At 32.5% G+C, this 18,539-nt stretch overlaps 1 protein-coding gene across 3 annotated transcripts in view; it reads left to right on the plus strand.

The window, feature by feature from the left end:
• The window catches only part of pod1 (coronin), a 155,444-nt gene that overhangs the window by 126,522 nt on the left and 10,383 nt on the right, over positions 1-18,539 (plus strand). For all 3 annotated transcript variants that reach the window (XM_085810693.1, XM_085810694.1, XM_085810695.1), the window contains exons 23-24: positions 1,265-1,401; positions 8,703-8,789. In XM_085810693.1, coding sequence (XP_085666819.1) covers positions 1,265-1,401; positions 8,703-8,789 — 224 coding nt within the window. The remainder of the gene's footprint in view (positions 1-1,264; positions 1,402-8,702; positions 8,790-18,539) is intronic.

Below are 18,539 nucleotides of genomic sequence, written 5' to 3' on the forward strand. Positions count from 1 at the left end.
TCCTTTATGCTTGATCACATAGCCTGGCTCAGTAAAAGTAGGCGGCCAGTGCTACTCTGATTAAAATTTCAGTTAATACCACGTGCAGTGCTGATAAGGACCACGTGTTTCTGAGACTCCTTCCCCTTTATTTTCTTCTTTCTAGGTATTTCTTTCTCCTGATGAGGAGGGACCTTTACCTGCCCTCGAAATCGATTGAGTGTTTCATTATACTTACGCTAAATACAAGGTTGTTTTTACGATTTTGATTGTTCATTAGTAACTATTTTATGCCAGGCCATTGGGCCATTTCAACAACCGATTTCATAATGATCATGCATTGAGAAATCCATACAAGAGCATTCAATCTATAAAATTAAAAATACAAGACATTTTAGTAATATATACTTATCTCTCTCTCTCTCTCTCTCTCTCTCTCTTTTTTTTTTTTTTTTTTTTTTTTTTTTTTTTTTTTTTTTTATGCATCCTTGTTTCTTGTACTGTTGTTCTTTCCACTTAAAAAGCAATCTGTTTTTCTTTAAAATAATATCAAACAACTGCACAAATTCAGTATTGTACAACTTCAGCATTGCACTCCAGCAAAAATTGGCATGTGCTTCACAGATACCTTGGTTTCTTTTTCATTTCAGCCTTTTTCTGCCCATGTCCACAGTGATCTGTTTTCACTTTAAAGAACATCACAAAATTCCATAAACTTAACATCATACTATTTTAGCATTGTGCGCCAGCCAAAACAGACATGTGCTATGCACATACTGGGTTAGCATATAAATACCTTTTTTGCAGCATCATGATCCACATAACTGTTTTGCCTCATGAAAGATTTTCGTGACTTTTAAGTGGGGCAGAGGGTTATGTAAAGTCAGAAAGTATCTGTATTTGACGTGAATATGAGTTTTGATGTAGAATTTGTTATCTAATGAGTTTTAAGAAGTGAATTTCCATGTCTTAGTATGTTTCTTGTTAAGATCAGAAATCTGTTATTTACAGGCTATGGAAAAATATAATGCTTAATGTATATTTCAGTGCATGGCAAATTCAGCATGGATAGGAGTTATGCTACCTACAGAGATATTGTATAGATAGAAATATTTATATCAAAAGTGCTAAGTTTCATTTTATGAGAAGAAAATTAAAGTATTAACAGAATATTCAAGTTTTTTATTATTTGTATTCTTAACTTATTGAGTGGTTTTAAGAACATGTATATAAAGCTTCAGAGAATACTGCTTTTCCCATTTAGTATTTATTTTACTTTTTGTAGTGAGTGAAGCTCCACCACCAGTGAAAACAGCAGTAAAGAAGCCATCTGATGCTCCTGTAAATATTGTATTTGAAGGTGAAGTTGCTCTTGAAAGTTCTTTAGCTTTTCTTCAGAACAGCAAGGAAAAAGAAGAAAAGGTCTGTAATACAAGAAAACATTCTTTAATTTGCATTAATACTATAAAGATAATTATAAATTTAAACTAATAGGACAGAAATTTCTAATAATCTTTATGTTATGCATTAAACTGGAATTTATAAACTACTCATTTAATGCCACATCTCCCTAAATATTTAATTGAAAAATTTTGAAATAGCTACTAAAGATTCTTTTCTCCACATATTTTTAAGTCAATATATAACCAAAATGGCTGGAAAAAGTGAAGAAAATTTAGAAAATGTAAATTGTTGAGGATCTTGAAGTCTGCAGTAAAGGGAACACTTTAAGATGAATATATTGAAGAAGACTAATATCTTTTTCTAGCAAAATCTTTAAATAATTAGTGAGTTAAGATGCACCTCACTGCATCCATGATTGAACATGTAGATAATGTTCAAAAGTCAGAAATATTTATTTATTGCTATATTAAAAGTTTTTCTTGGAAAGGATAACATGGGTATATTTATTGACCCTTAATTCTCTGCTAAAGAGCACTACACTTTGTGTGGGATTAGAAAAGTGGCATCTTTACTGAGATCCTTCTTTTCTTGAAATTTTTGTTTCAAGATATGAATTGTACTGAAATTTTTGTTTCAAGATATGAATTGTACTTAATGTTATGACTAAACTGGTTCCTTGACAAAAGACCACTGGACGAAAACACACGCGACAAAAGCCCCATCCACCGAAAAAAAAAAAAAAGAAAAAAAAACCACTGTGAATATTGCACACACAACAAATACCCACACCTATGAAAGTGCACATTGATAAAAGCATATTTTGATAAAAGCCCACATAATCAAAAGGATATATGGTTTTTATTACTATAAAATGTATTTATAATTTTAATTATAATAATTGGAGTATTCAGATGTGAATTTTAATGTCTAAAAAATATGTCTGTTTTGTACATTTTACCACTGCTTCATTTGTTTATTTTATTAGGTAGAAAACAAACTTTCTGCTCTCTGATTAAGTTATTAGCTATGATGTTTTGATCATAAATCTGCAAATGTATTTTATTATTTATTTACTTATTTAACTTTGGTATGTTATGTGAAAATCAAATATATCCTTGTGAAGTTCCTCACGTGCTGTTTTTAAGGTAATATGACTGAGATTAAATATAATTATGTTTCATTATTAAAAATGTTAACTTTTTAATTGAAAAGCACTTGAATTTTATTTTCTTCCCTTTTAGCTTTTAATATAGTTAAAGTAGTTTTATGTAATTAAGCTCAATGAAAACTTGGTTATGAGATATTTTATTCTTTACTTTAGACTGAGATTATTATCAAAGTTTAAACATATTTCTGATTGAAAGCTTTTTAGAATGTAACAATTATAATTTTGTGATTTTCTAGATATATTTTCTTTTAGACTTCTGAATAAATTAAAACTGTGACACACTATCAGAAAGTGAATTCCTAGTGTAGCACCTTAATCTTTCAACTACAGCAGTTTGGAATATAAGTGTTTTTAATTTTAATTTAATTTATTTATTTTGGAAGTGGCATGGAACAACTCTTAGAATTCAAGATAGGCACACATATCTACAAATTTAAGTACAATAACCTCAAACTATAGTGATAAATATGTAACATGTTATTACAGTTTGTGAAGATTACAAATAACTATGCATATAATAACTTCTCATAAAATTTTGTAACTACATGAATATATATTTAAAGAGTCATTAAATTCAAAGTTCATCATTTTTAGATTCTAAGTATACAAATTATATAAATTCATCATTCACTAACAGTATTATGTATAGTAATAGAAAATTAATATTAATGTTTCAAATTGTAATTTTTTAATAATTTGTCTTTCATTTTCTATATATTTGTTAAAGACATATCGGTATCAGTTATACACCATGAAAAATATAGAGAAAGTAGTTAATCTTATGTAACAGCTAATTGTGCAAGAAAAATTAGTTATATTACTCTTAAATCTCCCTAGTGTAAATAGCCCTTTTTTAATTGACATTAGATTAAATTAATTCTATTATCCATTAGAAAATACAGTACAAAGTCTGTAATCCGGACGTCCATTATCCAGAATGATCTATGATCCGGACCTCAAAGCCACAAACGTTACGCATGCGCATAATGTATGTTTTACGCATGTGCGCATTGAAAGAAATGTTGAGCTTTTTTTTTTTTTTTTTGTGTGTGTGTGTGTGTGTAAAATTTGATACCCGTTTGATCATAATTGCTCTTTATTTCATAAATTACAGTTTCATATTTTTAGTTGTATAATTTCTGCATCCCATCTTACCAGATTTAAATTGATGATCTATAATCCGGAAAAATCCCTAATCCGGAATCGCCGATGTCCCGACGAGTCCGGATTACGGACTTTGTACTGTATTTATAATAAATCATATTTATTGACATCATTTCTTAGAGGTCGCCTTCTGAAAGGGATCTGTATTGTTTGAGAACATAAACACTGGCAGTGAATATCACATTTCTAAGACCACCACATCTACAGAGCTCCAAAATCCTTTAAAACCGTTAATTGTCACATTTATAAAGGGCTCGCTATATTTTAATGAAACATGTACACTTGCTACATTTTAATTTTCTGTTAAAACAGAGTAAGAATGGTTCTAATGTTTTAGAAGTATGTGAAATTAAAAGAATGGACAATGCATAACAAAAATGGAACTAGATTCAAATACACATCTCTTGGACATGCCTGAAATTCATTATTCAGCTCAGAATAAATTTATCTAAAGGAAATATATAATAAATATTAGAACTGAAAATCTAAGTCAGGTAGTAAGGATCATCTCGTCGGATCATATCTTCTCTTAATCATAAAGCGGCTTTTCCAAAGCGAATGAAACGGGAAAGAGAAAATAGGTGGGGACTACAGTGGATGAAACACCACTATTTCAAACTGGGCATGAAAAGAAAAAGGACAAAATGCCACTAAGTCAAGGAAAGAGATGCCTTTGTGGAGGACTTTTTAAAGGAAACTGGCTCATATACACGTTACAGAAGGGGAAAACCATGAAAGTGCCCATGCAGTCAGCCCTTCCGTATGTTATGCTACATATGAACTACCAATATTTAGTGTTTTTATCGCTCAGCCACTGGTGAGCCTTGTTGCATACATGAAAGCTAAAAAACTGCATGACTGACACTTTCTTAATCTACAGCTTTTATTTCATTTTTTATTAATTTTGATTCATCTAATTAATTATTTACTTTTCCGATATTTGAACTTTTTCTCAGATTTATTATCATAGCAAGAATATCTAGAAAATTCCACGAATTGAAAATAAGTGATCAAGTCTTAGATGAGATTTGTTCTACCAATCAAAATTTGTTTTTCATCTTTATAATGTAATATATGTAATTTGTTAGATATACTAGCTTATCTCAACAAAGGCTCACAATTTTTTTTCTCTTTTGAAATCTATAGAAATTTTTTTACAAAACTAACCACAATAAAAAGCAGAATTTTACTTAATTTTATATTTGAATGCTAACTTCAAGAATGGAACTAACAAACGAGTTATAAGGTCTAATTGTCCATGGGAGTATGTAAAGTGTCAATGACCTTTTGTAATATTGCTGGTGACTTCTCACTAGTCAACAGGGCCCACTAGTAGCCGAGTGGTTAAAGTCACGGAACACTTGTAGTTCGGTCTGAGGTTTGAATCCCACAAACGAGCTGGCTGCAGGGGCGTTTTGAGGCTTTCCCCATGTAACATGTATAAGAACTAGTATCTCTTAGATAGTCCACATAGGCCTCCCTTTCCCTCAGGCAGATAGCCCTCGAGGCTTTGCCATAATCACGTAAACTAAACCAAACTCGCTAGTCGACATGGTATTCAGTAACAGCAGAACAAGGATGAAGGTTGAAACCTTTTATTTAACTGAACTATTTACAAGAGCACACCTTGTGCTTAACATATAGACCACTACTTGTGTTCTGTTACGTACGTATGTGGTGTTATGTTATGTTACGTAGAAGTGAAGAGGCCCACTGACTAGAAAACCAACAACTTTAAGTCATGATGAAATTGTGACTCACCAACACTGCAAGTTCTGCCACCACCAGCAGCATCAACTGCACTTCTACCTTTCAGCGTTAAATTAGTTCAAGTAAAATGCATTACATTACATGATACAGGGGTTGGACAAAAATATGGAAACACCTTTAAAAAAACATGTTTCTTTGCTTAATATGGTGTAGGAAACCCGTTGGCATCCAAAACAGCTTGCAGTCTTCTCGGAATGGATAAATACAGTTCCTGTATGTTTGCCAAGGGAATATTATACTATTCTTCCTGCAAAACGGTGGCAAGTTCAGATAACGATGTTGGTGGTGGATAACGAGAACGCACTTTCCGTTCCAATGTAGACCACAAAGGTTCGATAATATTCAGGTCTGGTGACTGTGGTGGCCAGGGGAGATGGCACAACTCATCCTCGTGCTCAGAAAACCAGTCCTGGACAATGTGAGCTGTGTGAACAGGGGCTTTGTCGTCTTGGAAGACACCATCACTATCGGGGAACAAAGTTTGTACCATGGGATGAACTTGATCGGCCAAAATGTTCACATAAGTCTTGGCAGTCATGTGCCCTGACACAGTTATCATGGGGCTAGCAGAGAACCACGATATGGCTGCCCAAACCATAACAGAACCCCTGCCATGTTTCACTCTTGGCAACAAGCAGTCTGTATTATAGGCTTGAGATGGCGTTCTCCAGACATAAACTCGGCCAGAAATGGGAAACAATGTGAAAGAAGACTCGTCAGACCATATTACTCGCTTCCACTGCTCTATAGTCCAGGCTTTATGACTTAAACACCACCTTTTCCTGTTACGGGCATTAGCATCACTGATGAGTGGCTTCTCAATTGCAGCACGGCCAGCAATTCCCTGTTTATGAAGCTCCCATCTAATTGTTTTGGTACTCGCAGGGTTCGGTAACACAACATTCATTTCAGCAGTAACTTTTGCAGCTGTGGACTTCTTATTTTTCGTCACAATTGCCCTTAATGATCGTCTGTCACGATCACTCAGGACACACTTTCGTTCGCGCTGTGATTTAGCAGTTGATGTTTTTCCGCTTTTCAAATATGCAGAATAAATCTTCGATACAGTACCTCTTGAAACACTAAACACCTCAGCTACCTTGCTTACGGAAGCACGTACCATACGTGCTCCAACAATTTGCCCACGTTCGAAGTCTGTTAACTCTGACATAATGCAATGACAACCTCACATAACAGTACTTCGACAACAACTGAACTGTTTAGCACATTTACGAAGTTGTATAGGTGGCGTTACTAGTCAAAAACGCCAGCGCCACCTACATATTTCATTAAAATCAATCTTTCTTTTCAAACATGCATTTCACAAGATGTTTCCATATTTCTGTCCATTCACTGTATGTGTAGTGATACATAGTCGTACAGGTGCATGTTTCATGGCATTATCAATTGTAAAGGGTACAGGCATCATGTTTCAGGATATTAACATTTTGCAGTAGATACATGCGTGATGTTCCCACATGATAAATCATTTTTGCAAACGTGATCTGTTTACATCGGCGTTTGCTATCGAAATTAAGTTGGAACTATAAAATTGTTTAGAAAGCTTACTTCATTCTGCATATTTATGCTTACTGCATACATTTAAGTATTGTTTTTTAGTTGTGCTGATACTTTAGCTACTCGGTTTTGACAAATGAATTGCTAAAGTATTGGCACACCTATACAACAATACTTAAATTGTTATATTCATACTTTAACAACTCCAATCGTCAAAATATTGAGTTTCTAAAGTAACAGCACATTTAATAAACATTTCAAGGTATAAATTAAATAGTAGAATTCTAGATTAGCCTAAAGGGCTTGCTCAAACAATTAAACTTAATGGCACGCTTAATGCAATGGCCAAGTAACAGCACATTTAATAAACATTTCAAGGTATAAATTAAATAGTAGAATTCTAGATTAGCCTAAAAGGCTTGCTTAAACAATTAAACTTAATGGCACGCTTAATGCAATGGCCACAAATGGTTAAACCTTGACAGCAGAAGCCGACATAGCCAGTACTCACATTCCCTTTTAATCTCAAAAGCTTCTCCTTAAATACTCTTAACTCATTTGCATCCTTAACATGCTTACCTACTAACTCATTTACATTCTGGTGAGAGGTATCCATAGCAAGCTTTTCAGTTTCTACTTTCTATATTCAAGTTGATGGCTTGATCGATTCAATAGATTGATAACATTTGGAAAAATTTGTAGTAAAGCAAAGCCTGAAAATGTGGTGGGTATTGTGACATGGATGAGTGAAAAATGGTGAGGCATTAGAGAAGGATACATGGAAGATAAAATGTATAATGCCAATGAAACGAGCATTTTCTACAACTTAACCCCACAATACATTTTTAAGTTCAAGGGTGAAAAGTACATCAGAGGCCAGCTCTCCAAAAGTTAATTGACAGCTTTAATGTGTTCTAATATGTCTGCCACTGACAAAAAGAAACTGTTTGCTATTGGCAAGTCCAAAAGCTGTAGGTGAGCATGTAAAAAAGCTTCCTGTTGATTATGTTCACAGAAAGAAAGCCTGGAGACACATTCACGGAATTGATTTTAAAATGGGTGAGGCAATTGAAAAAAGAAAAATATAAAATTCTCCTTTTAATCAATAATTGTAAATCGAATCTCAAAATCACTGGACTTACAAACATCAGGATTGGATTTTTACTACTGAACTCTACAAGTGTTATCCTGTGTATGGACCAAGGGCTTTTGATTGTGCAAGAAATTTCAAGATTTTTTTTGAAACCAGGGGTGCAAATGATGATGTTTTTTAATCTATGAGTCTTCTCCAAAGAAAAATAACACAATAAAGAGACAGTAAGGCATTTCATAGCAAATTAACCTCTTTTTTTTTTTTTTTTTTTTTTTTTTTTGTGCTGTACAGAAATAAAAAATAAAGTATGTATGAATTTTTATGATTTTTTAATGAACTCTTTTTTTACAAGCGCTCAATTTTAACGAACAATTTTAGCGGTCCATTCACACTTGTTATGAGTTCGACTGTATATGAAAAATTGAAGTATAATTTAGTGTGTGTATATATATATATAAATTTAACAAACATTCTCCATTCATAAAAAGCAAATTTAAATGAAATTTTAAATGAAATTGAATTACAAATAAATGATTAATTATTGCTGTGAACTAATCTACAGTAGCATTCAAATTCTGAGATATATATGTATGTTATATATTGCAGATTGTACAGTCTATGCTCTCACAGTGTGAACTGAAAGAGGATAGTCTTCCACAAGAGGCATTTGAAGGAGTTGATCCAGATGAATGGGTGAGACTTTTACAGTTTCTCTTAAAATTATATATTTAATAATTTAGGGCAGAGAAAAGCTGAATAACTTTCTGTTAACAACATCCGGAGTGTTTGCTTTAACTCTTTCAATCCTTTAAACTGAGCAATACGGGTTTTTGGTTCTGCACATGACACTTGTATTTAGACAGCTTCTATTAACTAAATTTATATAATTACTTTTTTTTTCATAAGCATCCACACATGGTTTCATTCTTGAAGCATATAAAGATTTCTGATGTATATATGACTATTGCTGTGCTTATATTTTTGAAAGCCACTAAATTCATACCTTGATCTATCTTATAATGAGTGTTCACTATTGCTTTTATTTCTTTAATGCATTTGATTCAAGATATATTTCATCTGTTATGATTATGCTTGCAATAAATTAAGAATATTTTGGAAAGTTCATTGGTTTGAAATTTGATTTGATAAACAAAATAATTAAATAAATCGCATTTAAAACATGTTATTAAATTTTAATATGAGTAATTATTCATTATTATTAATCTTAGTCATTAACTTAATTAATACAATCCTTCTTGCTAAACTGTAACATTACTGTCTAAATGACCTGGATGGCATTTCTAGGTTAATACAGCTTTTATTATGTATAAAAAAATATTGACTATTATTTAAAAAAAATTAAATAGATCTTCCTTTGACAATGAAGCGAGAAGCCTCAGCATCCTTTCCTTTAAATTCCAATCTTTCTCTCAACTGTCTGAACCTCATGATGGAGAAAAGTCAGTCCTTTTCAACATAGGCTGGGGAGAGGTCTCTGTACTTTTCTGAAATCAGCACAGAGTTATCACAAAATATGCAAATTGATGACCATCTGTAGGAAATTCCATGCATGATAATCTAATCATGAGAGTTTTCTTTTATCTCCACCATGTTCCTTAGACTTGTTACAACAACTTCCCACTTTAAAAAAACATTTTGCTTCTTCAAAATGCTTTGTAAGTACATGGATGCACACTGTGAGTTAAATTACATACATACATAAAAAAATTACACAGAAGTACCATGATATAGCAGCAAGACACTTGACACAATAAAAGACATAAAAGCTTAACACAACTAATTCAGAAGTCAAACAACAAAAATCAGCGTTATATTTTCAAAATTTTCACAGAACTAGTTTCGATGATTTTACCGAACCACCATGCTCAGCTGCAAAACCGCAAATGAACAAGATAGGAAATAGTGATTAGATAAGATAAGAAAGCCTGGACAAGAATAAGCAAGTGGTGCCATCTGTTGGTAAAACCAGAACTAAAACATAATTTCTTTAAAGGCCGAAGGCAAAGATGGATTGGAATTAGGATCGTTAACTAGAACAGAAAGATTTTTTTGAATGTGAAATGCGTCTAGAAAACTAGTTCTCCAATGAAAGATATTTTTTGAATAATTTTGGCAGCAGAAAAATTGAAAGTGTGATTTTCGGACCAACAATGTTGAGCACCAGAAGACTTCTGTGTTTCCTTTTTTCTAACATGTGCCTCACGTTCCTTGACGCATATTAGTATTTGTTTGGCATGTTATTGTGTCTTAATTATAGAAGCCCCAAACAGGCTTATTTTTTGCTTTCTTTTCTGCACGTGGTGTGGCCGCCATTTTGTGATTGCATGGGTTTCGGTAAGTACTTTTTTGCAATTTTGAAGTTCTGTTTATGTTTCGTATATTTGGATATTGTGCTTTGCTTGTCTGATTTTATGCATTTTGGGTACAAACGTTTTGTTTTCTGCTCGTTTCAGTGAGTGAATTTTCTGCTGTTTTGTGTGTGCTTTATTATTGCTTAGTTAATTTAGTTTGATTTTCTGCATTGTTTAGCATGGCTTCATCCGTTAATCGTTTCACTAAATTACACCTGAAAGGGCAAAAATTTCTGAAGCATGTTGACTTTTTACTTAAATGTAAATGTAAAAAATTGATCACCAATTTTATTCAAATCAAATCTAATCAAAAAACTTCCAGTCGCGTTTCAAGAATTCTGTTAAATTGCAAGCTTGCCTTACTTTGATCCATTATAAGGGATACACGTCAACAATTGTCTAAAATTGAACATGAACTCTATAAGCTTCATCTGGAACTCGCTAATTCATATCCAAAATTCACTGCCCTTGAACAAAAGTCTTGGTCTAGAACGGAGAATGCAGTTAACCATCATAAAAACACCCTTGCAGTTAAATTCAAAAAACTTCTGTTACAGTCTTCCAGTTCAAGTTCTTCAAAAAATCTTCCCATTGTAAACATCAAGCCAATAGTTAATATTTCTAATGTTAGTCTTTCATAAGAGCAAGAGAGAATTCTAAAATATAATTTTAACTTCTCACAAACCTGTAAACCCTCGATTCCAAAGATTTTGGCTCCAATCGAAAAAGCTTTCAAGTTCAGTAAAGTTTCAGATTCACAGAAAGAAATGATTAGGCATCTTATCGCTCATAATGTGAAATTCAATAATAAACCTTTGAAACCAAATCTAACTGTGAGAGAAAGAGCTACAATGCACGAAATTCATTCTAACCCGGATATTATCATTTCTAAGGCCGACAAAGGTGGCCATGGATAAGAACACTTACATCGATGGTGTCTCTAAACTCTTAAACAAAGGACCATATAATCCGATCCCTAAAGATCCTTCACCTTCGGACTTATCCAAAATAAAAACTGCGATCAAATCTTCGCAAATCATTTCAAGCAACTTAAAACATTCGCTTATCCCATCTGTTGCGAATTGTGCCAGATTATACGCTCTTCCCAAAATTCATAAAAGTGGTATTCCTTTCCGCCCTATTGTATCAAATTTAGGTACTGCCTCGTATCCCTTAGCTAAATATTTAGTTTCTAGATTTTCAATTCTATTAGTAACATTTACACCATAAAAAATTCAGTAGAGTTTGTAAAAAGGTTAGAAACATTTCTCCTAGAAATTTACTCATGCTTTCTTTTGATGTAAAATCATTATTCACCAATGTTCCAGTGGAGGGTGCATTAAGATGTCTAGAAACCTAGTTAAGATGTCTAGACTTCGCGAATTTCATTTCTCTTGCATCGAAATTGATGAGCTAATTTCTCTCACTCAACTCTGTTTGAAAACACACATTTTGTTTTCCAAAATAAATATTACAAGCAAACTGAGGAATTAGCCATGGGAAGCCCCCTCAGTCCCATCCTGGCTGATATCTACATGCATTATTATGAATCAAAATTGTTTGAAACTTAAAACTTCCCGGCATGGTTCCGCTAAGTAGACGATACTTTTACCCTGTTTGAAGGTAATAAAGATGATTTAAATAAAGTCCTTTCAACAATGAATTCTATTGATCCTGCTATTCAGTTCACTTTTGAACTTGAGACTTGCAATTCTCTTTCGTTTCTTGACATTCTGGTCACACGTAACACATCCAACTTCAGTACTACGGTTTACCGTAAACCTTCATCGGTTTGCCTTCCACCTCACTTTAAATCATATCATCCAACTAAACAAAAGTTAGCTTCATTTTATTCCTTCTATTTTCTGTGCTCTTCAAGTTTGCTCCTCCAAACTAGCCCTTGAAGAACTAAATTATTTAAAAGCAATAGCTATTGACAGGGGCTTTTCACCCAACATTATTAATCAAGCAGTTAAAAATTTCTGTTGTTATTCCCTTCTTTCCATAAATTAGCTATAAAGTTGCACATATTTTGCAGAAATTTAACTTTCGGGTTGTTTATTCTCCCATCAATAAAATTCCAAGTTCCATACTCAAGAACCCCATTCCAGATATGAACTCTTGTGGTATTTATAGGATTCCTTGCCAGTGTGGTTTGATTTACATTGGCCAAAATAGGAGAGCCTTAAAATTTCGCGTCAAGGAACATGATGCGTATGTCAGAAAAAAGGAAACACAGAAGTCTTCTGTTGCTCAACATTGTTGGTCCGAAAATCACACTTTCAATTTTTCTGTTGCCAAAATTATTCAAAAAACATCTTCCATTGGAGAACTGGATTTTCTAGAGGCATTTCACATTCAAAAAAATCTTCCTGTTCTAGTTAACGATCCTAATTCCAATCCATCTTTGCCTTCGGCCTTTAAAGAAATTATGTTTTAGTTCTGGTTTTACCAACAGATGGCGCCACTTGCTTATTCTTGTCCAGGCTTTCTTATCTTATCTAATCATTATTTCCTATCTTGTTCATTTGCGGTTTTGCAGCTGAGGATGGTGGTTCGGTAAAACCATCGAAACTAGTCCTGTGAAAATTTTGAAAATATAACGCTGATTTTTGTTGTTTGACTTCTGAATTAGTACTTGTTCGGCGTGTTATTGTGTCTTAATTAGCTTAACACAAGTAAGGAACAATAAAGAAAAACAGAAGTAACCAGCATTAATGTCATTTACAATAACCCTGCAAAATAATATAAGGATGGCAATAGTGGTAAAATAGCAAAGGTATACAGGTACAATTAAAGCATCTATGTATTCCCGAAATTATATGTTAGGCATCGTCGGGCCTCACTTACTGTTAAGTTTCTTTCCCAATTCTGAAGCAGAACAACCCAAAGGAGGGGGCATTAGGGTCTGCCACTTCTCTTCCACTACCACCAAACTCTTGCGAGAACTTTTAGTTCGCCATGTATTTGCCATTTAGGAATTTCTTTAGTACCTTTTTGTTAATCACCCTTAAAGATCCTTTTGTTTCAATCTTTAGATTTTACAATTTTCTTTCGTTTTTTCCTCATTTCACCTTCAAGCACAAGATCAAAAACTGAAGGTGGAGTCCAACAACATTTTTCTCTTGGAAATTGCCTTCCCTGGAAACCGGATCTGACACCTTTCATAACTGGTTTTCAGTTTCGTCTCTAGGTAACTAGGTCTCTAACTACCTATGCTTCCATAACATTACAATTTTTGCCTACTATAATTCCAGTACATCTGTAGTTTGGTTTCCTAGGATTTACAAATCTTGATTTAACATCTCTCTTAATTATTGCAGCTTGGGCTTGGATGATCCCAGTATCTTTAATTTGGATTTCAACACTTGCTAATGGAATGAATTTTGCTTCCATATCCAAAATGCCCTTTAATATATTTTGAATCATTAACATTTCTCAATCTATGCTTGCTCTGATATCCCATAGCAGTTTGATAGGATGGACATTTATGCATGTGTTTCTGATAAATGGAGACAATAATTCAACTGCAGTTTCATAATGATACACATTGTTTACTGTGGTTGCCTTATCTTTTACAAATTTTTAGCATTGTTGTTTGAGATGCTTCTTTCTCTGAGCCACATTCATAACATTTACAAGGTTTTTGTGTCTGAAATACCTTATCATGACTGCTTTATGTGTTCTGCTCAAACTGCACTTTTTCTCCTTCATTCATTTTTCTGTTTTTAGTAGGAGCACTTAAATTTTTGTCAATCCTTTTTCATTCTTGATGCCCCAGGTTAATTCTGGCATCTCTAGTCATCCAACTTGGTTGTTGAAGTAACCTACCCAGTCATCCAACAAATGCCCCTTGACCTTTCTTTCAACTTGTCACTTCATTTGATCGGTGACTGTCAAGTCGTTTTAAGTTTTTGAAATCAGTTATCTTCTCCAGACTGCTTAACCTTTCATCTAAATAATGTCTCAGAGCAAAATTTTAATCCCTCCAATTTTTACCTGGTTATTGTAAGTGCTGAATAAACTTTAAGTCGGAATTTTGGGGCTCAATTTAAATCCTTTTCAGAGTAAAACCTTTTGTTATGTTTAGTAATCAGGTTTCTGCTCATGTTCACTGGATATAAGTTGTATGATTTTTACAGGCAAGAGGGCTAATAACTGAGCTATCAAATCGGTCTCCTGTCTACCAAGACTCTTTGCTTGCTCTCAAACATTTTCAGACGCAAACTAATGTCCCCACTATTTGAATAAATTTTTTTTAATAATCTTTTATATTTCATAGCAAAATTGGTTATTACTGGATCCCAAATTTACTGATATCATAGGCAATGATCTGCCATTGTTTCAATCCTTAGCCTTTCTAATTCAAATTGTCTCAACTCCATAGCATGGACTATCCTTTCTCTCTTGTTCTCTGAATCTCTCCCTTCTCTCTCTCTCTCACTTGCTTTTTATGCCTCTCCTGTTGTTCTGTCTCTCTCTTTTGCATTTTATGTATTTCTTCTCACTTATTTTCTTGTTCTTTACGTCTTTAGTTCTCCAGTCTATCATTTATTATTATTTTGAAAATATCCATAACAAACTCTTCCTCATATGGCACACTTTGTTTTAGTCAAGAATTTGAGCTCCACAAGTTTTAAATTCATTGCAGTCTTCTTCCCCAGTTCTGTTGCTAAGTTGTATAAGTCGATCTTTTTTCATTTACCAAGGATGACATTTTAACTATGACTTTTTGGCCACAATCAGTTTCTGCACTTAAAACTATCAAATCACACATTGGCTTAGAAGACAACAGCTCTGCGTTGCCTTCTTAGCTAGTGTGTGACAAACTTCAGTGTACAATAATTTACAAACATCAATTATGATCTAAAACTAAACACCACAAGAAGTTTGCATGTATCAGTTCTACAACTTTCTAAATGACTGAAATTGCCCTTGATGTTGTTATAAATCAACAAACAGTGCCTTTACAATTACAGCATTAATGAATTAGTTTTTAGAGGTACAAAGATATGCTAATAACAATAGGTTATCAAATAACTAATTTAAACACAACTTTGTTCACAATTAGTGCATAATACTTTTGTAATCAGACAGTAATAAACAAAATTTTAATTGTACAAAATTTAGTTAATTTCAGTTTTAGAACTGCAACCTTGCTGATTTGCTCCTGATTGCACTAAAAAGCAGTGTAAAAACAAATGTGAACAATTCTGATCCTGGTAAATAATGTTAAAATCAGTATGCATTAATACCACAATACTTACGATTGTCATTGAATCTTACACCCAAATTGATAAGACACAAACACTGAATGATTCCACAATAGTAATAAAAACTGTTTTCCATGCTGTTGAATTTTCTATGCTATATTTCAGCAGTTATGTAATTTGTTATCAGAATAACCAGTATAAAACAATACCATAATATACATATAGATATGAATTAGATTACATAATTTAAATACATCTTTCTTCTGTAAGTTAGAAGACTCAGCTTATGTTCCTATCCTTTAATTCCAGTCTCTCTCTCAACTGTCCAACTCATGATGGAGAATTTTCCCCTTTTACCAGAGGGTAGTGAGAGGTCTACCTTTTCTGAAATTGACACAAAATTCTCTTAAAACATGCAAATTTACAATGAACCACTGGAAAGAAAAATATTGCACCTGGTAATCTAATGTGGGGGAGAGTTCTGTTTTATATCCATTGCATTCCTTGAGAAAAATTGTTTGTTGAATCTTGTTTTACTTTAATGGTAAGTTGTAGGGGTTGAAGAACCTTATTGGTGGCTATATTATGTAATGCTCCATAGGCTGCTTACACATTACTGCCCTGCTTATGCCATGACTCTTGTTTCACAGCCTTGACTTTTTTTTTTTTTTTTTTTTTTTTTGAGCTAATTACTCCCTGTATCATACCAAATTTAATATTTTCGGCTCTTCATCATTCTCCACCTGCACTTGTCTTTTCGTGCCTCTTATTTTGCTTCTTCCCTTCTTCAGGAACGGGCTGGCAGCATTTTTAGTTTCCCTATATGTAATGTGAATATGAACCAGTTTTCCTTAGAAAGTTCCTCTGTGAAAGCATCCCTTCCCTTAGGCAGATAACTCTTGCCTGCTTTAGCATACTCAAATTACCTAAGATAATACAATGAGATTTTGAAAAAGAAGACAATCATAAATTTAAAAAAAAAAAAAAAAAAAAATTAGTTTAAAATCAAAGCAATGTTGTATTTTTAATTTTAAAAAAGACTGGATTTCTAAATATTGGAGATTTGTTGAATATTATTAATTTATGTATTTACTTAGTGTCTATAGACTAGTAATAATAAATCTTAGTTCTCTGTATAATCCCTTTGCTGTATTTGTTTTAATCTGACCATTAAAAAAAATTCCAGTTTTTCACTTGCGTTTGCATGTAGTACTTCAATATGTGTTCATGTTTTGACCTTCATTTTAGAGTATTAATTCAAAAGCTAATATCAATATTAAAAAAAAAGAAAAGTTATGTAATTCTGAATATCTGATTACAATTCATGTGTAAAGTTTTGAGATAGCAATAGTAATTTACTATTTAAATTTTATTTTACTGTACAACAAAGCTCTTAAATTAGTTATGTTAGAAAACAAGTTTAATTATCAATAATCAATATAATTTCAATTCATAAAATTCTAAACTTTCATTTAGCACACTTTTGGTACAGCAGGTTTTAGCTACAGCACATTCATTTTAAAAACTGAATCATTTTTATTAATCAGTTACTTTTTAAAATTTTGTTTTCAAACTAACTTTTTTAGTTTTTTAAAACTTAATTTAAATGAAGTTGAAGTAAAAATAGCAGACATTATCATGGCAAATGTAAAAAGTTACTTCTACAAACATAAAGAAATGAAATGAACACGTTTTAAAAAATTAAAAAATATTCTAAATAAATTTTAAATTTTGCTCACCAAATATTTATCAAAATATAGCTTAAACAAAATTTAAAAAAGTCTGATGTGGACACGACATGACTTCCTTGTACAGCCTTTTAAATTATACACATTTTTTGCTGCACTTCATTTAAACTTATTTCCTTAAATTATTCTAACTTAATTAACCAATCTCTAAAAGCAAGTTGAAAATGACATCAAAAATTGCAAATTTTGGCCAAAATTAAATATCCTGGTCAATTTTTGCGAGTCAAAATTCTTCTAATTTTATTTTATCATAATGAGTTCAGAAGTTTCCCAAAAGATTGCATTAAAAGTTAGATTTTATTATTTCTCAAAATATAAATATTTTCATCATTTTAAACGCTGGACATTATTATTATTACTGGATTTACTTTTGGGGGCACTGGGATATTTTTTCCTGAAGAAGTTTGGTGTTGCATGTACTATCTTTATGCAAAAGTAACGCTCTTTCATTTGGTGTCAAAAAGATGTAAATCTGATTGTTAGTTCTTGCATTTCTGAACAGATAGAGCTGCCTATCTCATTAATTTGCTGCAAGATAGATGTAGCTCCTAGAGCATGCATGCATGAGAGAGAGACCGAGATCCTAGAAGTAGATTTTAATTTTGTGGAAAGAAAGAGATAGCTCCTATAATCATACAAATGCCACATCATCTGGAAGATATTTTTAATGACAATACTGTAGTAATATGTAAAAATAATTAAGGAAGTTCATTAAAAAGAATATTTTTACACAAATCAGAATTTTGAAGCTTAAAATGCTTTTTTTTTTTTTTTTTTTTTTTTTTTTCTGAAAATTTTAAAAATTAGAGCTACTCAGTTTTTGCTGCAGAACCTCCAGTTATTAAATTTCTTTGTTCCTTGATTTTCAGTTCCAACATACATTAATAATTTAAAGAAAAGTAACTTCATATAAAAACCATGGTATAGACCATCTAAAATGCATATTTAAAAATTAAGAATGAACAGCAGTCTTAAACAGAGTGCTGTCTGACAGCTCAATTAAAGAACTCAAATGCAATCAAAGAATCCATTCAAACTCTTTTTCTCAATGGAGCAATAGGTCTTTGAAATAATGGATGAGACAGGATCTCCTAAGTATGTTTATGGTGT

The sequence above is a fragment of the Stegodyphus dumicola genome, chromosome 2 (genome assembly GCF_044657685.1).
Source record: "Stegodyphus dumicola isolate Sdum_Otavi_A_Nest chromosome 2, ASM4465768v1".
In the NCBI taxonomy this organism is placed as follows: Eukaryota; Metazoa; Arthropoda; class Arachnida; order Araneae; family Eresidae; genus Stegodyphus; species Stegodyphus dumicola.